Raw genomic sequence first — 24,279 nt, forward strand, 5'->3', positions numbered from 1 at the left:
CCACGCCAGGCCGCGGCTCGGGTGCGGCCTGCAGGGGGCTCTGGGCCGGGCTCCGTCGCGACCGACCGGCACCTTCCGGGGCGCCCACCTGTTCCTCGGCCCCTACCGCCGCTTCCGAGTCGGGGTCGTGGGGTACCCCGGGCTGCGGGGGCGCCGGGAGGGCTTCGACGGTGGCTTCGGGGCTTTGGAGCTGCTTCAGCACCGAGCAGCCTCGGTCTTGGCTGTTATCCTTTCCTGCAGCAGGCTAATGAGCTTATCTGCTCCTTCTGGGATGCGGTGTAAGCACAGAAGTCGGCGTATGTTTTACCTGTAAGTGGCCTTCACGTCTAAGTGGCGGTTATCCGAAGTATCATTCACTCCTTTTAAGGGTTTTTGGGGCACATGAAAGCGGTTCTCCGCTTAGGTGTTGGTTACTGTGAGAGGACCGCAGAGCCTGCGAGCTGTCAGATTTTTAAATCTTAGATCAGCAGTCACCACAGCAGGAGGCAAAGGTGGGTTTGTCTTGGCCATCTGCAGTTTGTGGGGGCAGCTACGGGTGCGTCAGGCTGAACACACGCACGTGTGTGTTATTCCAGGAGGCTGGGTATGTGAAATGGTATTTTGGTTCTATTAAAATCATACCTGCTTCTGTCTGAACGAGTATTTTTTTTTTGTAATAGACCTGTATGGAAGTCTTAAAGTAGGTAATGAAGTTGTTGCCCTTTGGAGACGTTCTGGAGTGGCCTGTGTGTGACATGAAAACTGAAGAAAAATCACCCTGACCTTGTAGCTTCTTTAGTAATCCCCTGTGATGTGTGTTTGTCGCGAGCTGCAATGTTACATGTTCGAGTAACAGTAATGGATTATAATGGTAATTGTGGGCTTTTAAATGTCAAAAGTTGTTTGAGTTTGCAGTACTTTAACATGGATCTTGCTGAAGTGTCAGTTAGTACACTTCATGAATTTTGTTTGCTCTGAGTTCTCTTTTTGTGGCTGCAAATCTTTCACTTTACGTTAGACCAAGTGTCAACCTAGTAATAAGACTCTAACAGATCTATGGTTTCTTTTAACTTCAAAACTGTCAGTACCTAATTCTGGTGTTACTTTCTAAAACGCTGTGGCTGTGCGGAATTAAGCAACCAGGAAATACATTTTGTGATGGATACGTTTCCCTTTCTCCATACATTAAAGTTACGTTATGCTGCGAACGTGCTTGCAGTTTGGTTGTGATGAGGGGGACCAGAAATAACCAGGCAGCTGTCTGTAGGGGGAAGTTAGAGCATCAGCCAATAGCTCTGCTGAGCTTCCAACAGGTCAGTAGCCCCATAAGCTTAGTAGTAATGTATGTTAAATTATAATTCTACATACTTGATACTTATCCAGGGCAATAATTGGTGGCAGAAAAATCAGCCCATTGTTTAGAAATGCCTGTAGGCAGAGGGCTGTCTTCCATTTTAACCTTTTCTTCGAAGGAGAGCAGAGGTGGTGTAGTTGAGATTCATTGTGCAGGCTTAGATCTCGGACTTTTTTTCTCCAAAGCACATAGAATATGTGGTAAACAGTCAATAAAACTACCTGTCATGCCGCTTTCACGAAGAGAAGAAAAACTTAAATTTTGAACGTGCTTAAAAGCAGATTCTGAATTTAATCACACTTGGGCAGCAGCGTAAAAGTATAAGAAACTGTTCCGACATTTTCCTGCAGGAAGAAGTCAGTGCAGCTACGAGCTGTTGCACTTGCGGGTACTCACAGAAAACCCTGGCTACTTTCTTCTGGCTTTTAGAATCTTCTCCTGAAAGAAGTGGTTGCATTCAAACTTAAAGTATTCATTCTTGTGATTGACTTCCTTGTTTACCAAGCAAGTCAAGCTTTGAGGCCTGGATTTCATTCAGGCTTTTCAGTATAATTGGTGTGTGTATGTGCCTGTTTCTGGAGAGGGGAGAGGGTGAAAACTGCGCTAATGTTGTCAAGTGTGCAAGAAAAAGTCCAGTTTTGTGAGGTTGAGGAGGAGGATGTAGTTCTTTATAGCGCTTTACTGTGGGATGCTGTAAATTTAAGCTTCACTGATACGTTCTCCAATACAAGCTGTTTCTCCATTGTGGATATTCATTCCAGTGTAGCTGTAAAGGTCTTCGTGGTATACACAGATCTCAGTTCACTCTGAGGTCCTGCCTTGAATTAAAAAAGAGAGAGAGAGAGCAAAGTTTCCCTACCTGCATTGAGTTGAACTGGTCAAAATAATCTTTTCCCCAGGCTTTCAGAACCTGCTTGCTTTGAGAAACCATCTTCTGTGCCAATTGTTCATCTTTGTTTGGACTGCTGCATAAAGCCATGCTGACTCAGGAGCAATGTTTTAATTGTACACATGCATTTAGCACTTGAGACCTCTTCTAGTAATTGCTGCGGAATATATTTATAACTTAGTTTCACACACTTAGTTCAGAATTTATAGGGGTAACCTCTATTTCAAAGGAGGCCTATAAGAAATAAGCTATTTTAAAAAAATTACATCATCTTGGAAGCCACCCGGGATGTCTGGTATTATGTCTTCATTTATCCAGCCTTTTCCCCTCGAAAAAACATATGGGCAAACTACTTCTGCTACATGACTTAAGCACTGAGTATCAACATCAATTTCCTTCCAAAGCCTGTGTGTTAGCAAGAATGTACCACGACTCATGTTGGATGAAAGCATGAGTTTAGTGGTATCACCCACAAAGATGGGCGATACAATTTTCTTGCAGGAAAATCCTTTTCCTGGAAGAACCGTGTAGAAACAGGAACTGGAGAAGAGTGTCCGAAACCTTATGGTAGCAGCTGTGTGAGGTCTTCTAGGGGAGATATTCCTTGCTTCTGGTAGAAGCAATGCTTTTGCATTTGGGCTCAGTGTGGTGAGAAACTGCCTCTTTCACCAAGCAGAGCACCTTTGCCTTGTTAAATCGCGCTCTGTACTCTTCAGGGAATTTATTACCTGATGTCAGGAATAATGAGATCTGTTAGTTTTTGCTCTGTGGGAAAGCCTGTCGTTTCCAACTGGCTGTTAGAATTGTGCTTGCAATTAAATGGTTCCTCATCCTGAATATGTAGCAATCTTTTCCTGATTTTAAATATTAGACAATAATTTAATTATTTGCCATTAATACATCTCTGTGATGCAAACCCAGCTTTGGTTTCAGTAACAACCCATTATTTGCTCACTGTGTGGTTGGAGTTGATTGTAAATCAGGCTGCCATTTGTGCAGTATCTCAGTCGGCCTTGCTGCTCAGACCTTCAGGATAGGTCCATGATCTGAATTATTAATAATAAATTGGTCCGCCTGTTGTAATATGTTAAGTAGTGCATTGGCCTGGGGTGATCTTCCAGTTAACGCATGACTTGCATAGTTAAAGATGCTTCCATGGCTGTTTTCTGTATTGATTGCTTTACCAAAGTCCTAGAAACAAAAGCCTCTGTCATCGGTGATAAACATGCCTTCTAGAATTGAGTTTAAAAAGGGGGGAAGAAGGTTCAAGACACTGCTGTAATAATGTAAATGTAGAGAGTGGAGGAAGGCGATGGTTCACTTTGGGAGGGTCTTGGTGATTTCTTTGGATGCAGGGAAGGGTTACGTGTGGGCGAAAGTAGACTAGGCATGGCTTTTGCTTTATCCTTTTCTGTGAGGCCTTAATAAGCTTATCAGTTTTGAGGAAGCTGCAGTGCGCAAAGAGGCTGGAACCTGTTGTACCTCTTACCATTTTTGTTTATTTCCTTATTGTAGCTTGTCTTAAGTATTGCATTTTGTGCATCAAGGCAGTGGATTCAGTGTTTCAGGTGTGTGGTGAAACATGTGGGTGATTGTGCTGTTTCCTAATGCGTAGGGTCTGAAGCATCATTACCGTGTCAGTCCTGGGTTCCAGATAAAGATTTGGGCCTGCTGCAGTAAGTCTCTTTGTATTCAGTTTCTTCATAATTCTAAATAACCTTAAATGAGGATGACGGCTTTTTTTGATGCTCTATATTGTAAACAGCTGGATACACTTGAACTCACCTGTTTGAGGGTGGTGGTACAGTTAGTTTCTTGGCCTTGCTTTGCAGCTTTCCTGTCTATCTCTTTCCAAAACAGCTTTTTTTGCTTGGTGAAAGTATATTCCAGCAGTGCCTGCGATGCTTACATAGGTACTGAGTTTAACTAGACCAAGTTAGCATTTGTCTGGTTAGTTGCCTGTATAGTCCTGGATAATTTTTTGGTGGTAATAGGGCTGGAAGGTTTAGGGGGATTAAAAACTTTTCACTTGCAGAGTATCCCTTTGCAGTAGTGAGACCATTATAAAGTTTGAGGCTGCTAAGACAAAATCTGAGCAAACAAAAGTGGCTGGAAGTTTAGGTTGAGGGGTCAAAGCAAGGGGAATGCCAAATTGCCTTTCTATTGTTAATTCCTTGAAACTCCACAGGTTGCAGTGATGATGGCAGTAGTCATTTGCTCTTAAGCTGTAATTTGAGTGTTTGTTTCGGCAGCAGTGACAATTTAAATAACACTCACTTCTTACTCCTGCTACACACACCCATTTTATGTGGACCGATGCAACTATTTGCAGGATCATATGGTGAACTGAACTGGGGAATTGATCAGGGTTTAAAAAAGAAAAGACAGTATTTTTTTTCTTTTTTCCCCAGGTAGTTTTTGATGTAGCTGAATTATCTGGTAAAACTTCTGGTGCATCACAAACAGTACTGGCGCAGGTGTGGCAGCAGAATTGGGTGTTAAAGTGTTTAGGTATGGAAGCTTAAAAAATGGAGTGCCGCTTGCTTCCTCATGCTTCCCTGCTGCCTTAGGATGGATTGGGACCTCGTAGGAGAGAGGTATGTGTTACCTGTAAAAGTTAACCACACCTGTCTGTGCTTTTAAAGATAAGAGTGGACGCCTTATGGTCAAGTTTCACTTGTAGAGCCTTTATTGTCACTGTCACTTGGGGGGTTCACAGATGTCTGGAATCATCCCCCATGTTCGTTGCGATGCAGTAATGCAAGGGCTCCGCATGTGTCCCTGGGATAAATGCTGGGAAACTTCTTTATGGATAGGCAGGAGGATGCTCCTGACTAGTAACTGATGAGTGAGCTTTGCAACTCAAAAGTAAATCACCTCACACTAAAGGTTGTGTGGCTAATGCTCTGAATAACCAAAAATTGAATTGACTTGGCTTAAACTTGCATGCTTACACCAGCTGAAACTGCCAACGGAGCCGCACCTGGTGGGAGAGCTGCTGTAATACCTGTCCACTTCCCCACCTCCAGCTGCACATTCCTGTTACCTCCCTTGTGCTGACCCTGCACTGGGCCAGCCAAGGAACTCACCTGGCCAAACCCTACCTGAAAGGGGGCTCGTCTGGGGCCTCTTTCCCTGCCCTGGCTCATCCTGGGGTCAGGGAGGTGGTAGTTTTGGCACAAAGCAGTAGTTGGGGGAGTGTGTGTGGTGAGGAGAGGTGATGGTGGGGCAGCGGCAGCCCCAGGTGGTACGAGCTCAAGCTGTTGGAGAGCAGCACCCGCCAGCCAGACACCCCTCACTTTGTCGGGTTGTTTCATTAAAGGGGATCAGGCCTTTCAAATCCAAATGATAAAACTTTGCAGCAAGTACCTGTCTGCACATGCTGTAGTGTGGACCCTTGGTGGGAAATGAACACTTTGATTGCTCAGAGCCTGGAGGGAGGAAATGCTGGGAGGGAAATAACTAATCTAACACATTTTTCCTGGTGTAGCCATGAAGCAGTTTTACTGAATGGAAGAACCAACTTTTTGTAGGTAGAATAAACATCAGGAATAACCTCTGACAGTCACCATGAACCACAGCATGGAAAAGACAGCTGATGTGCAAGATGCACATCCTTCCAGGAGAGCTGTGCTAAACCAAACTTCCCAAACAGCAAAGAACCCGAGGCTGCAGTTTTCCAAGTTGCCGTGACTTGGGTCAGCTGTGTTCCTGCGGCCGCTGGTGCACCTAGCACCCTGTGTTAAGCTGTTTCTGTGGACGTTGGCACACAATTAACCCAATAAGGCAGGGAGCTGAGCATGGGGTCCTGGGAGGGCTGGAGCTGGTGTGGGGTGGGCATGGGGTGCAGCTGGATCGGCTCCTGCTGCCAAGGCACTGCAGCCTGATGCTGGCATGGGTGGGAGGGAGAATATTTGCTGTCAAAAGCCCCCAAGCGAGGAGAGACCCAATCTGTGTCAGAAAATATGAAGACCTTCAGCTTAGCCCATGTTTCAGAAGTCTGGACTTAGGATAGAAACTCTAATTTGTCATTTGTTAGGGTTTTGTATAATAAGTTGAGGGTGAGCCCAATTTAGGAGTGCGTAAGGTGTGGGTTGTTGCCTCTCTTCAGGGTTTTTGGTATGGCCATATGACACAACAGTGCTGTCATTCTGGCACCTTTGGCTGCTGATCAAAGTAGTTTCAGAGGAGCTGAAGCTTTTTCTCCCAGTATGCTGTGAGGGGAGATCCTTTTCCAGTTTCTTCAAGGAGCTGCTGCAGTTGACAGTTTTCTTTTGTCAGGAACCACAAAAGTTTCAGGATAGGGAAAGAAGGAGTTGATTCTGCCTGCTGTGGAAATTTGATGTTAATTAAGAAGCACTTCTTTTAAGGCATAGTTACTCCAATATAGTAGATTTGAGTTCAAATTAATGTCAGTATAGTTTTTATAAATGAAGGAAAAAACGTGTCTGTTTTGGCTGATAACGCTTTACTGCTATCTCGTCTCACCCATTTTGCACTTGCTGATAACTTCAGATAAACTTTCTTCAGTCTGTATAACATATACGGTATGATGTGGCCCCACTTACGCACTTGGTCTTTAAAGAAATATTTAAGGTAAAAGTAATTACATCACATTCAATTTAATGTAAATGTAGGTTTGTTTGTTCAGTATTCTAACAGCTGAATTATTCTTTCTGCAGGTAATTCATGCTTTCAGTGTTTGGAACAATATTTAAGTGCTAGCAAATTGCTTTAATATGAGATGCAATCTGCTAAACTTAACAGCGTGTCAGTGTTTTCTGGGGCATGGCTTTCATGGGGCAGTGGTGCATGCTTAAGTGTGACTGTTAATATCAAAGTATAGAATTTTCAGCATGTCCAAACAGTCGGTGGTAGAAATTTCTACCGAGGAATCACTGGAAGTAGAATGTAATTAGTTCCGTTTTATTGAACAAAGTGGTTTTCTAACATAGCAGTTGGGGAGGAGAGGAATCCTACGTCCAAGTCGGTCTGTAGTATTCAGCAACATACTCAACTGGGTGTATTTTGAAACTTTGTGCTGTGAAGATGATTGTGCAGAGGTGGAAGTCTTGTCTGAGAGTGACAGCCAGCACTTTTGTGGAGCTGCTTTCTCACATACTGTTTTCATGCAGAATCAGCTTGCAGAACATCATGATTATACTACAGGGCTAAATTGATTTTTTTTTTTTAAGGAGTGTAGAACTTCTGATGGTAGAGGAGCATGTTTTTTCCCCAGGGTGGTGATGCACATTCATAACTTGTCTTCAGTGACCAAACTTCCAGCTCATCTACAACCAGCTCTGTGCTTCTGTAAGCTGTTGCTTAAGCAAGCTCTGAGCTGGCTAGGATGGTCAGTATGTAACACTCCTTGTGCTGTGTAAATTAATTGCATGGGAAGGAACATGGAATTTTTATGTCTGTACATAAGTTATCTTGAAAGTTCCAGGAAAATTTATACCTTGATATTATAGTTTATCCTTGGAGAAACTACAGTTGACTCTTGAATAGAGTTGAGCATAGTGAGATGGAAGAGAAGGTGATGTTTCAAATGTATTTGCAAAGGTGGGGTGCCTGCAGCCTGTATACTTACCGTGACAACTCGGTCTCTGTTGTCATGTGTGTAAGAGTTTGTCTATTAAAATATGAGCTATTGGGTTTTGACTTTGTATATTATTTTCTTCACTGGACATTTTAAGACAGGCTGCCAAGGGGCTTAAGCATCAGTGGGGCTTTTTAAAGTGGAAATCATGAAGTTTTTTGCTGCTAGATTAGAAATAACTAGCGCCAGGTTGTAGTTGCCTAAGCGTTCTGTATTTAAATATAAATAAAATGCTGATGGGGTACTGTGTTCTTTTGTCCTGTCACGATCACACTTGGCAATTGGCTCTGGAGTGGAGCTGGTCTTAAAGTAAAGTAGCTCTCCAATTTGTAAGCCCCGAGATGAAAGGTGCTGTGCTTACGGTCCTCTGGGGGAAGATTTTTTTTCCCAGCCAAAGGTAGAAAACTCATTTTGTTTCCAAGTAGCTGCTAATGATCCTGCCACTGAATGGAATGGCCGAGCATTCCCGACTGATTATCAGGGGGGTCATCTGCTTTCCCCGACAGGTTATATTCTCCCGAGGACCTGCACAGTCTTCAGAGAATGGAGGCATTTGGAAATGGTTGACTGGCATCAGCATTTTATCTAGAATTTGGCGAGCAATAATTCTAGGAGAGGGTAAATTGATTTCAACTTTTTTTTGCGTATCCATAAAACTTCTCTATGGCATGTGCTCACGGAAATTCTGTATTAGTAACTGCTGTTGAAAGGATAAAGGGACTTCTCTCCAAAGTTAGTATTTAAAACTTTCCCAATTGTAAGACTCTTTTTCTCGGGTTTTGTGAACAAATATGCCATGCTTAAATTCTCCTGAGCAGTCATGCAAGCATACTGCACTTCAGTGTGATGAATTAATAAATTCCACAATGCAGTGTATTCAACAGGCTCTTACCTTAGCCTCCTTTATCATTTAAGGAATCAACTGAGAAGCTTCTCTAGCATTTTGAAAAAAGTTGGTCTGCTGCATTTAGAAGTATACCAATAATATGGTGATAGATGTTTCTGGTTTTTTAAGAAAAGAGTGAAAAGTCTATATTGTGGTGACATTAGTAGGGCTTTTCTGTATATTACTTTCAGATATAAACAGCTCCATGATAACAGCTCTGGGTAGATATTCCATGAGATGGGTAACATAATATTTAAGAACTTCAGAAAGCTCTTGACCCTTTGAAGCCATTCTCATCAAGTCCTTAAATGCGTGTTGCATAATTTTAAATCTCCACTAGTTCTCTGGAGTGCATTAAGATTAAGCAGGTGATTGCAGAATGATTCTGTCCAGGCGATGCCTTTAAGGGTCATTCTCATAATCTAGTTCGGTGTCTGACTTTGCTCTTACCGTAACGCAGGTAGATAATAACAGCGAGCTCAGGTGAAGTGGAGGGCTGCTGTGCCAGGAGCATCCTCGGCTGCGCTGGCACCTGCCTGTTGTGCATTAACTCTCAGCGTTGGCTTTTCACTTCCCTGAGTAACTGCAATCAAAGTACAGGCTTCTGGCTGAACGAATGGATCTCTCCTTACCACAGAAAGCAGCAGGATCGTGATAGATCAGAAGGGGTGCTTTTTAAGGCTGAATTTTCTGTATATTCTGTATTATTCTGTCTGAAAAATCAACAAACTCTGTGTTTCTCTCTTGTTGAAGTAGGACCAGTTGTTCCTGTGACTTTGATTGCATAGCAACCTCATTTTATGGCTCTCTAAATTTTTAAGCAATAGTATTGAACTTCAGTTCATGGCTTATAATAAATAATAACTACCCAGATTCACCTGGTTAGAGTTTCTGTGCAGGTGGAAGAGGAGGAGAGTGGTTACTGTGTATATAATGAAACTGTATCGTGCTTAGATGTTGGTAGGACCAGCCTAGTGATTGGGTTTTTAGGGCTTGTGTTAGTGATGTGTTCTATAGGTGTTAGGTATTGTGCTGAAATAATCTGTAGCAATTGCTACACCGGTGGGGGGGCGGGGGGCACGTTGCATTATTTTGTACTCTTTCGTTGTGCAGCTCAACACTTGACAAGTCTCCTTCTGTAAGACATGCTACATTTTTCCACTAAATGTTAAACGTGGTTGTAGCTGGCTGTGTGATCGGTAGGATTTATACCAGAAGGCAATGGATGTATAGGGCTGGGTCAAACCTAATACCTTCTGTGGATATTCTTGTTTCATTAAGCTTTGTTTTGGCAGGACCATGCTGTTTTAGAAATGTGCTTGGGTGTCGGGATGTAGAGGGGAAGGCACAAGGTGGTTGAAATGATATGAAGTGACTACAGAGCCTGAGTGGTGCTGAGCCGCCTGCGACGGCTGGGACAGCCTTGGGTGTTTCTTCTGGGGTCACGTTCGCTTGGGGCACTGTGCTTGGGAGAGTGAGCCTGCCCTGTGTGGTGGGGCAGCGAACTGTGAAGTGTCGAATTTTTTCTAAGTCCTTTATAACACAGACTGCTTTGTGTAATTGCCTGCATGTATCTCTTCGAGGGGACAGAATTTAGAATTACTATTTTGAGTCTAGCTCGGACTAGGTAGAAATGGGTGTTTCAATGTGTTTCCACTACTTGCTGTTCAGTTTCTGTTCCCCAGGTGTGAAACATAGGGGTGCATGGCTGGAAGGGACTTCATGAAGCTATGTGGTCCATCGCCTTCGCTGGAGTAGCATCACCTATACAAAGCAACTCCTTCCAGACTTGTCTAATCTGTTCTTAAACCTCTGTAGTGGCTACGGAAACTATTTGGGAGCTTGTCTGAGTGCATCTCTGGTTACTCCTAATATGTAATCGGTATTTGTCTCGTTGCAAATTAGGCCAGCGAGCATGAAAACAGTTGATTGCTGTTTATTATGACTAATAATGCACAGGAAGGCTTATTTCAAGCTTTAAGTGTCTCCTCCCTATTTATTTCAATACTGTATGAACTGAGTACTTAAACTTTTTCTTATTCACCATGTTTTCAAAACCTCTTATCACTGCTCTCCTCTGAACTCCTCTTTGTATATGCTCTTGAACTGTGGTGCCTTGAGATGAACATGTAATTCCAGCTGATTTTGATGCCTATACCATTCCTTATCAGTATGGTGTTGAGTGAAAAAACAAGACTAAAGTTATCTTGCTTGCAGTATGCCGTGGTAGGTGCCATTGAGGCTGTGTTCTGCGCTGCTGTGACAATGACTGCCTGGCTTTGTGGCAGTCCACTCCTCTTCTTACTCTGTTCCCTTATCTTGAATTTGTGCCACACATGTCTGTCCAGTTTAATAGTATTTCATGTAACTAACCTTCACTTCAACTGCTGGGCTTTTTAAATAAATTTGTTCCCCAAAAAGGTTTTGCCCAACTTCATGGTCTGGTGGTCTGGGTTTGTTTGGTTTTTTTTTTGTTGGGGGTGGAAGAAGAAGTGTTGGGGGATCACGCTGTAGTGAGTCTTCTGTGTTTCATATACAACTGAGGGGTAGGCACTACAGGTACAACTCTTATGATATTATACAAAATGTTTAGCGAATGTTGAAGTTGACAGACAATTATTCTTCTCTGTAGTAACAAGAATGTTTTCCAATTATTGGCTAATAAATATGAATGGAGAAAAGTGTTATACTGTTGACTGTTTTCTATTTGCTTTAAAGATCTCTTCCTGTAGAGCAGGAAGACTTCCCTCAATGTGCTACTGCTGTCCTGTGAATGGTCGTGTTCTGGGTGTGTGTCTTGTCTCCATAATCTGTATTTTGCTACCACTTATATCTTACCTTCTAAATGACTCTACCGACGGATACTCTTTCGTTGGGTGGTTTCCCCCGCCTTGCCAAAGTTTGGAGTGTTTTCCTGCTATGTTGAGGGCCCCTGCCAGGGTTAGACGTCTCCTTTGGAGTGGACCGTGTAGAGAAGAGCTAGAGTGTTGATGGCACTTACCAACTGGTGTGGATTTGTGTCTCGAGGCTGTAACTGCCAGGGCAAACTGCTTTTTCTGCTGGCAAACTCCTCTTGATCTCTTGGCTGTTCTAGTCTCTCTACACCTTACTTATGTGCGTACATACTGCCAAAAGGTAACAGAGGGCTAAACTGTTGTCTCACTCAAGTGAAATATTTCAGGTCTGCTGATTTCTTCGCAATGCGGTATTTTGTTGGAATCTGACTTTACTCTTGTTTGATGATCCTGGCTTTGTAAAGTGTGTATGGGAAGGTGTCTGGATGATGTTACTTTACCATTAAATAAAGCCTAAGTACAAATAAAATATATGCAAATTGTTTTGACTCTTTAAATTAGACCCGGAAACTTTAAGTCCAGAGGTAAGGATAACTGCTTGCTGTGCCTGGCCACTTTTTTGACTGTTCTTGGTAGTCAAGGAGCATTTCTTCCACCTGTTGTTTTGCAGCACAAATTTCTGATCAGTTTTCAAAGCGTGGACTCCAAATTAATTTCTCTGTCGTAGAAGATACTCTCAGTGGATGACTTTGAACCCAAATCATTGATTCCTTCATGTTTAAAGATCTGCTTTACTAAATACTATTAGAAAACTTGCCTCCACCTTTAAGCATATCTTTTGTGTACTGGTGAATATTTTAACTCTGCTTAGCAAACTGACTTTCAAACATTTTGAAAAATTATGAACAAAGTAGTGCATGGTCATCTTTTTGGTATGTCATTTCTGTGAATAGTATCTCGTGTACCCTATCTTTAGACAACATCATGTCACATTGAGGGTAGGGGAAACTGTTAATAGATCAGTTGCAAGGGAACTGAACTACATACCAGCAGGTTGTAACCTGAATTCTAACTTTGTGTGTTTGGTCTGTATCATTGAAAAAATGACATTATAGTTTATTGTTCATGATATGTATTGTTAGTGTCTGGTATCTAATGCATCCTATATGAAGTGCTAAATAAACACTATACTACTGTATTTCCATTGCCACATTTAAATAAAGCCTACTATGAATAGCAACTTTTCTCTTCTTACTTCTTATTCCATGTTTCAGATTATTATGCAATGAAGTAGCTTTTATACAAATGCAGTGCTGGGGGCAAGATCTGATACTGCTCAGAGACCCCAGACTGGGGTAGGAATTGGTGCTTAGATGCAGGTAATCAGTACACTACTTTGGAGAAAATAAACACGAGCGGATGACCTTGCTCGTGGTGCTGTTTCCGTACCTGCCTTCTGAATCAGTTCTGCCTTCTTGGCCATTTCAGCAATATCGACCTTGAACCTGGGATTTTCTTGAACGTTATCCTGTGCTACTTAAGATATACGTGGCCCATAGATACATGACAGTTTTTATAACTACCCAATAAAACGCTGCTGTCCCTAGGAGCAGAGGGAAGGCAATAAAAAATTGTACAAATGCTCCTGTGAACTTCTGTATAGACCATACTGCACTTCTTTTATTAATTGCCAACAGAAAACACCAACTTGGCAATGGAGATCCGGATTTGTATCGGTAGGAAAGGTAGAAAGATCTGTTTAGTCTTCCACAGGGGGTCCACTTCTCTGCTTGCTTTTGTGAAATAACTTTGATACTACAGGTGGGAAAGTGTTACAAAAGTACTTTCTTTGAAACTAGCAAAATATTGAGTATTTATAGCATATTCTGAGGAAGTAAGTTGAAGTATGATGACAAATATGTTCTCTCAAAGCCAGTGTCTTCTGATATAGCTGTATAGTCTGTTTCAAAATGCCTGCAATGGAGTCAAGATTATTGATTATTATAACCTGTGATTTCAGGAGGATAATAGCTTTGTTTTTAGAAAAGTTTCAGTGATTAGGGATTCTAGACATACTAGGCCAAGTTTAAGTACCCTTTAGAAACTTTTAAAGGTACTAATGTGACCCATATGGATGATGATACTATGTCAAAGGATGCCTTTTAGTGCTGTTTTGTGAACTTTGTGCAAGTGGTTAAAAAGAGCCTTTCTAGCCAGAATCCAGTAGGATAGGAATCTGTATTAGCAGTTTCACTGCAATTTTTTTTGTATTTGTGCACCTAGCGCTCAGGTTTTCATGTTACAAGGAAATACCTACTCCTTCTCCTACTTGAGGCCTGTATAACTAAGTGTCTCAGCAACATCAGCCTTGCTAACTCAGTTCTGGTTTGTCATCTATCGTGGTCTAGTCATGCATGCAAAGATCTTTAGAAAAATCCCTATGAAACATTAAAAAAAAACAAACCAACCCCAAAATTGCTTTATTCAAATGACTGCAATTGAATGTTTCTGTAATGTTTGTTTCTTAGGCAGCAGTGGAGTGAGATGGAGGTTGTCCTGTGTGTCAAGGCAGTCCTGAGGAAGAAAGAAAAGTGTTACATTGGTGCTCGTTTTGTGTTTTGTATCTGGACTGGTCTGTAGATGAAGGAAGAGAATCAAAGCATAACATCTGAGCGTGCTAGTCCAACATAAAACACGTCCCAGCACGTGGAAACAGTGATACCGGCTCACATGCAGATGCCGAGTTTACTGCTATTTTCAAATCTACCAGGGAAGGAGGCAGTAGAATTGGAGGTGGCAGGGAACAGCTGTACATTAAACTTCCCGAACCCTAACACACTTTTTATCCTTTTAAACTGCTGTATAACACTTACCCTGAAGTTAGTTCCTGAATTGTTCTTAATCTTATTTTAGTTTTTATAAATCAAGATGGCAGTTAAAGAAAGGAAATTAAGCTGCTTGATCTTTTCCAGAGAGTTCAGAAACCCATGCTTTTGTCTGAAGCTGTAGTAAAAACATTTAGTGCTTACTTGGAAAAGATCTCAGATACCAGTAGTAAACTCCAGAGTATAGCTGAATGACTAAAGGAGACTTGCGTGGAATAAATAAGATTTGTTTTCTGTGACTGTCATTAGGGTTGGCTGGAAAGGATTATCGTAGATAACTCAAAGCAGATGTTCTCCAGTAAACTTTCGAGTGAATTGGTCTGTGTGCCAGTCAATCTTCACAACATGGGAATAGCATGAGATAATTTGAAATGCCATATGAATTATTTTTAGCTGATTTCTGCAAGCTCCTAAAATGCGAGGTCCTGGGGTTGCTTCATGAAAGTTCTTGTTTTGGGAGGGTAGTAATGGGTTGCACCGTAAGTAGACGAAGACAAATAGAAACTAAAATGATGTGCAAGTTCCTGAGATGCCATCTTACGCAATTATACTCTTAACTATCGTCTGAAGAGAGCAAGGTTGCCAAACTCCCTTTTCCCACTCTGCTTTATGTTACTTTGGCTATCTGCTGTGTAGCCAGTGAGTATTTTTAATAGCAGCTTGCGTTAATAAATTATCATTTCTGGTGCTGTTCAAAGTAGGATGATGTCCTGGTAGGTTTTGTAACTTCAGTCTCATGTCAGTAGTGTGACAATATATTAATTTTATTAAGCCAGTAACAGGTGGTTTAAGGTAAAGGTACTGATGTGCAATACTGATGTGCTGCTGGTACCAAAATAGATGTCTTCGCATTGAATAGATGATACTTGAGGCATTTTGGGGAAGTCATCTTGTTTTCATCATAATGTTTAACTATACCACAAGAAATTTCATAGTCTGCATTATTTTAAAATAGGTGAATATGATTTTTATTATAAGCTTCTCTTTGTGGCAGTTTGGGTGAAGCATTCCAAGAAAACTACACAAAACTACTCGGGAAGGGTGGAGAAGTTGTTGAACCTGCCTGAACGTTTTATTATTTTTAAGAACCACGCTTCCCTGCAGGTCAAAAAGAAGGAAAAAAAAACCGAGAGGAGCTTCCTGCAGTTGATCTCGAGTGTGAGCCTTCGTGCTCCTTGCAGCGATTGCTTCAGTGTGACAGCATGTTTTCAATTGGTTACAAATGTGTGAAGAATCTGAAATGGGTGTTTTGTGTTTTACCAGAAGTTGAGTGATCAGCACAGACTCAGCAGTGTAAGGCTGCTTTCACTGTCTTAATTGGCACCATGTGTCCCTCAAAGGAGGGAATGAAGTAAGAGTCTATCAGTCTTGGTGTAGACCTGGTCTCTGGTAGGTGATTTAGCATTCAGGGGTATCCCTGTATGTGTATTTGGATATATTGAACAAAGGCAAAGCTGTTACTGGAAATTCCCTGACCAATTTAATCTTTCTGTAGGTGTGTATATATGTGAGTGTATCGCTTTCCCCATCTTGACCTTTTGATAGACTAGTGATCCTTTTTTGCCATTGGTTTGTCATTTAGATAATGAATATTTGGGGATTACCAGTAACTGCAAAAATAATTGTACCAATTATTGGTGTGTGCAATACACAGAGCCTTTTTGCACCCTGGTAATTCATAGTCTAAAATATGTGTTGGGAAGGAGAGTATCATGTTTTGCAAGTCTAAAAATGTTTGTCTGGAAACTCCCAGAATTGAGCATTAGCTATTCTAAGTACTCTGGTTCTAGAAACTGAAAAAAAACCTCTGGTGTTATGTATTACTTAAACTGTGGTGCTAAATCAGCCTTTGTAGGCACTGAGGGCAGTGCAAGGATCAAAACATGGAAGAAAGTCAGTGCATTGAAGTGAAATAGTAAGAACTAGAATATGTCAAAATACATGCTATTGCTGCTTTAAAGCTTAAGCAGAGTTTTAGCAGACCTGACCGGATGGTAGGGCTTTAAATATCTGCAGAGGCATTGTCGTTCAGTGAAGAAAAGACCATGACAAATTAACTCATCTTTGGTCTGAATTTGGTTTTACAGCCTGTAACAGTTAGAATCATTCAAAGCCTATATAGACTTTAAACATAAGTTTGATAAAAGTGAATCTAAAAATCAGGTAAAGTGTTTAATTGCCGGCAGCTTTATCCAAGTATTTCCTACATTAAACAATCCTGCTGTGATGGAAAAAACATTGTCTATGCACAAGACTTTCTGAAAGGAAGAGCCTTCGGCTCCTGATTCTCTTGTTTTATCTTAATAGAAGGGTAGAATTGACTTGAAAAAAAGCTAATTCTTCCGAACTTGCAATCTTTTTAAAATGAAGAATCTTGCAGCGGAGTGTGTGACTGGGAGGGTAGAGCGACCTGATTATGCTCCTGATAAGACTTCAGGATAATGTGGGATCCCTGCAGAGGTTCTTGCTGAGAGATTTCTCTCACATGCAGTTCATGTCCAGTTGAGTCACAAATGCAATTAAGCAATAAATGAGACGGTGATTCAAGTTTTCCTTTGCTTATCTTTTAAATCTATCTACAAAGGTGAATTAGAAATTCCACTTTTTGGTGCTCTTAACATCAGGTAATGGAAATATGGATCTCTGTGTAGTCTGGGGTTTCTCATAGAAATTACTAAAATCACACCTGTGCTTAACATCTACGGATTGTGGCAATTGCTTTTGTGTGAGCTTACTCATGCCTACAGAAATGTTGCAGTGAAACCCATCAGAAAAGGATGCAGGCTTTGTTAACGTAACGTGAATATCTGCAGTTACTCCTCACCATCTTACATATGAGGAAATAGAGTGGTAGAATGATTGCGGAGTTTTTAGGGTGGCTCTATCCCACGCCTGGTGCTGGGCGATGGGCTGAGGACACCTACTGGGCACAGCCTTTGCTTCTCTGCTCTTCAACTTGGAGGAGTTTGTGCCTGGGATTTTAGACTGTTGGTGCGTAGCTACAGGAAACATAGATATTCTGAACAAAATCATAGGGCGGTGACTGGCATAAATCTAAAGCAGTGCCTAAAGGGATAAATGCAAAAGGATTTGACTCGTTGCTCTTCTTGGCCCACTTGGCATTTAACGTTTCCAGTTAGGCTGTAGGACAATTAACTAACACCTTGGCTAGGAGTCTCAGAACTTTGCTAGTAAGTCACACTGGTTTTATTGCTAATGTTTCCTTTAGTTTTACATAAGAGTGTGTTTGTTACAGCTCCTGCAGTTTCCAACTAGGTCAGTAAAGTGTCCTTGTCCCTATTCTTTGAACAGTCAGCTCCCTAAAGCCAGACAGTGTGATAGCAATTTTGTGATTAATGCTTCCAGCAATTATAAAGTGGAAGGTCTTAAATTACATTTGATAACTAAGACCTGTACATGAAACATGAAGTGACTTTGTCTTCCTTGTTGCAGATCCATAACATGGTGGCAGTGCTGGAAGTGATCTCCAGCCTGGAGAAATATCCCATTACCAAAGAGGCACTTGAGGTATGTCACCCTCCAAACATTACTTGATTTTTGTGTGTATAAAAGGACTTTCTCTGCCGATCTAATTTCCATAAGAGCTTTTCTTGAAACAATAGAATGATTGCAAAGGATTCACAATTAAGATATTATTTTGTCCCTTGTGCTGCTTCTGACATCTCAATGCATACACAGTGATTCTTTCTGGATTCAGATCAGTATTCTGTGCAGCACAGTTCCTGTTTGTGTAGGGCACTAAATTATTACTTGCTACTGATTAATTCTGTTGCATTCAGCAACATAACTCTGCTTGCTGAAGTACTGGTCACCTTTTTAGATGTTTGGTGACCAAGCACCAAAGAATCTGAAATAGGAATATAGTTACTCTGTGTCTACAAAATTAATCTTAAATTCAGCTAAGCAGGTTTCAGTGCCTGATCTAGTTGGTGAGATTAGTTGTATTAAAAGTTGAAGTATCAGATGGGATAGCTGCAGTCTCACTCGCCACTGTTAGAAACAGAGCCTAAAGAAGTTTTTATGGCTAAATTATAAAATTCTTTTATATCTTTATATTGAAATTATTGGTGTTACTTGCTTTTAGCTGTTGCTTAATTATAACTCCAGCTGTATTTCAATGTATGTATCGCAACGTGTTGCCTATTTCTCTCACAGACTGGTCTATGTTTTCCTTTGAAGTGCTTTTCTTAAGTAATCTGACTTATGGAACAATTCTTTGTTTTCAAATGTGCTTTGGGAACAATCAAACACTTCACTTCCTTCCACTTATGAAACCACTTTGGGACACCCTAGGAATGCTTGTTTAAATCGGTCTTTCATACCCTTTCAAGATACTGGGGAGTGAAGGGAGAGGAGAGATGGAGGAAGAAGGTAGGACATAAGTCACACCCTGGCTAGTCAGGTTTGTGAAATGGAGATTATTGTCAACGTATTACTGTAACAGGCGAAGATTCTGGAATTTTCTTCTCTTGCCTCTTTCTGCAGATCTTATAATTTCATTGTGATAAACATGCACCTTTACTGCCTTGGGTGCTGCACTTCCCCTCGAATCCAAGCTTGCACCTTTATTCTCTCAAGATTCTTGCTGATTAAAGAATTCCTTCCTGATGTTTTTCACAGCTAATGGCTCTGGTGCTTTAGCCGGGGAATAAAGACAGAGCGACTGGAAACCTACAGTAGGTTTCATGTTGCGTGGCAGAGCGCTGAACCGGCTGGGCTAATCCTTTCCAAAAAGATTAATTCAACATTTAAACCTTTAGTGGATTTTAACTAGGTATTTCTTAGGGTAAGCATTACAAAGCAGAAATGTACCTTAAGAATTCTGTTTAGAATGATACCTGTTTGTAAAACAACTTTTCTTTCTTTATAGGAAACGAGACTTGGGAGGCTTATCAATGAGGTGAGGAAGAAGACATCCAATGAGGAACTTGCCAAACGTGCCAAGAAATTGTTGCGGAATTGGCAAAAGTTGATAGAACCTGTAACCCAGAATGAACCAGTGCCAAGAGGGTTGCCGAATCCACCTGGATCAGCAAATGGTGGTGCTCACAACTGCAAACCCGAAGCGCAACTTCCTGCTGTGGCTGGATCAAAGCCCATCAGCGAATTGAAAAGCAGGAATGATATACAGAAACTAAATTCTCCAAAACCAGAGAAACTGGGAAATCGGAAAAGGAAAGGTGAACACAGGGACGGGCATCAGGGCCCTCCTCCCCCCAAAGTCTCCAAAGCTAGTCATGAAGTATTACAAAACTCTTCACCCCCTCCCACAAATGGAATTGGAGGTAGTCCTGAAAATTTCCCTAGTCCTGTAGACATAAATCTACATGCAGGGCCCGAAAGCAGCAGGACAGAACTCAGTGAAAATGATAAACACAATAAGATCCCAGTCAATGCTGTAAAACCTCACACCAGTTCTCCAGGACTTGTAAAACCTTCAAGCACTTCCTCGTTATTAAAGACTGCAGTGCTTCAGCAGCATGATAAATCGGAAGAAACCACAGGACCGCACCAACCCAAGAGTCCTCGCTGTTCCTCGTTTAGCCCCAGAAATGTTAGGCATGATACTTTTGCTCGGCAGCATACTACGTACTCACCAAAGGATTCAATGCCTAGTCCATCTCAAAGGTCTCAGTTCTTAGATACTGCACAGGTGCCATCACCGCCACCATCCCTGATGCAACCGTCGACACCTCCAATGCCAGCAAAAAGACTGGAGTTCTCTCAGCAATCGGTAACTGAGGTATCTCAGCACTGGCAGGAGCAGCAGGTACCTTCTGAAAGCCAGCACAGGCATACAGCAGGGACACTTCAACAGCACACATCTTCCAGCTGCAAAACCAGCTCCCACCCTGGGGAATCTCTCACGCCACACATGGGCTTTTCACAGGACGCTTCAAAAATGGACAGTGATGATGCTGCTTCAGGTTCCGATAGTAAAAAGAAGAAAAGGTACCGACCCAGAGACTATACAGTCAACTTGGATGGGCACGTGACAGAAGGGGGTGTGAAACCTGTGAGATTAAAAGAGAGAAAACTCACTTTTGATCCCATGACAGGACAGATAAAACCTTTAACACAGAAAGATCCTTTGCAGGTAGAAATCCCTGCACTTACTGAACAGCACAGGACAGAAACGGAAAAGCAGGAGCAAAAACCCAACCTGCAAAGCCCCTTTGAACAAACGAACTGGAAAGAATTATCCAGAAATGAAATCATTCAGTCATATTTAAACAGACAGAGTAGCTTGCTGTCTTCATCAGGAGTACAGACTCCAGGAGCTCACTACTTCATGTCTGAATATTTAAAGCAGGAGGAAAGCACTAGAAAAGAGGCTAGAAAGACTCATGTTCTAGCTCCTAACAGCAAACCTACAGACTTGCCTGGGGTCACAAGAGAGGTCACAAGTGATGACCTCAACAGAATACGTGAACATAACTGGCCAGGCGTGAACGGTTGTTATGACACACAGGGTAACTGGTATGATTGGACACAGTGCATATCTTTAGATCCACATGGGGATGATGGTAGATTGAACATCCTGCCTTACGTCTGCCTAGACTGAGTACAGTTTTGCTAAAAATGCTTTTACATCTGCAATTAGCAAAAATGGCAGACACTATGCCACTTAAAGATGGAGAAAGCCTCCTGTCCTGGACAAACAGGCCCAACGAGCAGAGGGTGTGAGGGAGCTGGTTCTTTTACAGCTCTTCCCTTTAAATTCTCCTTTTGTGAAATGCTGCTACCAGTTTACTAACAATTGCAAAGGAAGGCATACGAAGGTTGATAAATTGAGTTCAAAACTCTTATAGCGAGCCAGCTATAAAAAAGTGTTAGTCCCCAAGAAGTGAAGAGGATTTCCAGCACTTTCTGAATGCCGGAATCTTATTACAGGCAGGTACAGAGAAAATTGTGGAAGTTACCTTTACAAAATATGCATCTATTTATTTGACTTGATTTGGGTTTTTATTTGGCAGTGAGATATTCGAGAGACAATGTGCAAAAACTGTAGTTTTATTTGTATCACATCTCTGAACATGATTGCGTTTTTTTTAAAGTCATGTGGTACGGAGATTGGGTTTTAAACAGCAGGTGTTGCACTGCAGGCTGGGAGACCAGCTTCAGCTCAACATTCCATAGGCATCCACATATTTTAGTCTGGTTTCAGTTTAAATCCAGTCTCTGAGAAATGCTGCAAAAACTAGATGTTTAATGATATTTTTTGATCCCACCACCACCAGCCAAATATTTTTCCTCCTTTTCCCTTCCTGCAAACTTCTAGGAAAAAAGAAAAAAAAAAGAAAAATCACCTTTTCTAGAATCTAAATGTAATGAGGGTGCTACAAGTTTGTAACTGTACTGTGAGAGGGAAAAAGGAAGCCTGTTTGTATGCTGGAAATATACTTGTTACCATTCCTTTAGATATTGTTTGCCTTATGGATATCCATCATAAACGCAATTTGCAAAAACAAAGAGCCTTAGTGAATGTACAGTACCTAGACTTCTGTGTTCTTGGGATGCAGAAGGGAGCAACTTTGCTATTTGGTCCTTTAAGTGGACACATTGTGATATAAATGTGGAAATAAAAAAAATTTGCACAAAACAGTTTGTGAATTATTTATACTTAACTCATTTTTTTTAAAGTTTGCTCAATTCAGACCAGCTAAGTGATCATCAACACTGAGAATCCGTCGGAGCAGTGTGGTGAAGCCGAATCCCATCCGACACTGTCGAAAGCAGCTGGCTGTTAGGGATATACAAGATGTCTTCCAAGTACGTTGGTGGTATTCAGTCGCACAGGTTGGATTTTTTTTTTAAACTCTGGTTGCATCCAGGGTCTGGAGACTGATAACCCAATTGCTGTTAATGTACCTCAAAGTCTAAAAAGATCATAGTTCATCTTTTTTCTCAGTAACTTTGTAATATATTATTCCTAATTGTTAAAATGCTTTCTGAAGCAGCCTGGTTCAGTATAGAAGGCTAAGAATTTCTATTAACTGTAATTGCTTTAACATTCGGGACTAGTTGTTTTCTGCAGTCCCCGGTGCTGGGCTTCTGTCCAGGGGAAAAGGGGAGGGGACACTATACCAAAAATATTTCTAGGCTTAGTGATGTTAACTCTGTTAACCCGTTTGTGCTGGATCTCGCTTCTATGGAGAAGAGCCTTGGCAAGAGTTCTCCTGCCTTGAGAGGAGAGTCAAGCTCTTATGTGATTTTAAAAGGGTGTTCCTCGCCAGGTATACATTAAGTTGGTTCATTCCCTGGAATACAACCGATAAGGTTTGGTTTCAGTTCTTGTTCAAACCTACTGCTTTTGTGATCTGACTGGTATTGAAATGTGTGGGTGTCTCAGAAATCTTAACTGATGTCTGTGCTTCCATTTCTGAAATCTGGGGTCTGAGTGTGAAACCAGAAAAAGTGGTTACCAAAAAAATGCTTCCAAGTATATTTTCAGTTTACTTCCATTTTGTCCTTCTGCAGTTGATGAGGTCAAGCAGTGTGTTTTAAAGTTGGGGAAAGCTACTTTCAGAAAGGTAGATTTGATGGTAGAGGGCTGAAAAGCTGGTCATTTTGGAAAATGCTTGGGTTTTGTTTATGTAAAAAATACTGTGCATCTTATCTCCCACCGCCCCTTGTCCCTTTTTCCCTGAATGGTCGCATTTAGGAACAGGGTCCGTGCTCTTCTAAGGCCTTTGAATATAGGGCAAATTTCAGGAAATGACAAAAGTATTACATTAACACTTTATAAAACCCATCTTTTTCTCCACTGCTTACGTTTCTGATGCAATCAATGGCCCTTGTGGACCACACTCGGTGAGGTGATGCCCTAAGGTCATCACTGCTTTCAAATTACATCCAGCTCTGGGTAGCAAAGTGACCGTGCTGATGCTCTCTTTGCTTGAGGGAGTGTCAGGTATTAGAGCCAGCCCTTTCCCTAGCGGTACTAAATCGTTAGAGAAATTCACTCACAATGCAAGCTTTAAATCTTGTTCCATACCGAGTTTGTTTCTGCTGTAAGGGTCAACTCACTGGGATGTCATCCAGGGTGAGACGAGGCTTGACAATCTTTATTTCAGCATGCTAGTATAACCAGTTCTGTGAGCTCCAACAAATGTGAATAAGTTTACAAGGTGATATTTTTTTTGTCAATTTTGTAAACAAGTTCAAATGAAGTTTACCGTGTGCGTATCTGCTGTGTACTCTCATTTTTGCATGAACTCACGTTTCTCTGCTACTGGTTTCCTCCTGCCTTACAAAATTTATTCTTCTAATCGTAAAATCTTAATACACTGCCACCTCTTTCTTGTCACTGGATGACATGAAATGGCTCATCTGCAAATCTTTTGGGAATCGCTGTTACCTAAAGTGCATGTTCTTATAGGTAGACTAATGCTGTAAGAATGTCTTTTGATGGAGTGCATGGATGGAGTAGGCTCTAGTAGAACCCCCTCCTGTTTGACAGGTACTCACCCATCTTTTACTACAGCCAGCATTACGTATTCCTTGAGTTAGTTTTAAAGGTCAGAACAATTGTCTCGCTATCTTCCAGTACGTGACCTTTGCCCTTTTGGTTTCCTGCGGCAGCCTTCAGGGGTTGGGGCCTGCCTTCCCCTCGGGAACGCTCCCGATGTTGTAAAACCAGATCAGAAAAAAAAGAGATTTTTTTTTTTTTTTTTGGTGTGTTTCTTGTACACCACGCTCCCTCCTGCGTTATTTTAACCCGGGGCTAAAGCACCCAGTGCTGTGACGGGGGGCGGGCTGCTGCCTAACGAAGGATCGGGCTTGAACTGAGGGGAAAGCCGGGCTCCGGCCCGCTCTGGCGGCGGGAATGCGGCCCCGGCTCCCGCTCCTGCCGCGGGAGGGGCTC

The 24,279-nt window shown here is 41.8% G+C and overlaps 1 protein-coding gene across 6 annotated transcripts; it reads left to right on the forward strand.

The window, feature by feature from the left end:
* Positions 1 to 87: 87 nt before the first annotated feature.
* MED26 (mediator complex subunit 26) lies at positions 88 to 23,520 on the forward strand. Of its 6 annotated transcripts, XM_010562200.1 has the most exons (4): positions 6,083 to 6,818; positions 9,171 to 9,378; positions 17,844 to 17,918; positions 19,282 to 23,519. In XM_010562200.1, the coding sequence occupies exons 3-4, from the start codon at positions 17,853 to 17,855 to the stop codon at positions 20,974 to 20,976; spliced, it is 1,761 nt and encodes a 586-aa protein (XP_010560502.1). In that variant the 5' UTR covers positions 6,083 to 6,818; positions 9,171 to 9,378; positions 17,844 to 17,852; the 3' UTR covers positions 20,977 to 23,519. The 6 variants fall into 6 exon arrangements, with proteins under 6 accessions (XP_010560503.1, XP_010560502.1, XP_010560501.1 ...); XM_010562201.1 differs by lacking the exons at positions 6,083 to 6,818; positions 9,171 to 9,378 and adding an exon at positions 88 to 309; XM_010562199.1 differs by lacking the exon at positions 9,171 to 9,378 and having other exon boundaries at positions 6,085 to 6,818.
* Positions 23,521 to 24,279: the final 759 nt, after the last annotated feature.

Source organism: Haliaeetus leucocephalus, unplaced genomic scaffold, assembly GCF_000737465.1.
Source record: "Haliaeetus leucocephalus isolate CR32 unplaced genomic scaffold, Haliaeetus_leucocephalus-4.0 Scaffold157, whole genome shotgun sequence".
Taxonomy (NCBI): domain Eukaryota; kingdom Metazoa; phylum Chordata; class Aves; order Accipitriformes; family Accipitridae; genus Haliaeetus; species Haliaeetus leucocephalus.

Excerpts from the sequence above, each read along its gene's own strand:
- MED26 (XM_010562198.1), top strand. The coding sequence starts at position 17,808 with ATGAAACATGAAGTGACTTTGTCTTCCTTGTTGCAGATCCATAACATG. Across the intron at positions 17,919-19,281 it reads TTACCAAAGAGGCACTTGAG|GAAACGAGACTTGGGAGGCT; the intron begins GTATGTCACCCT and ends CTTTCTTTATAG.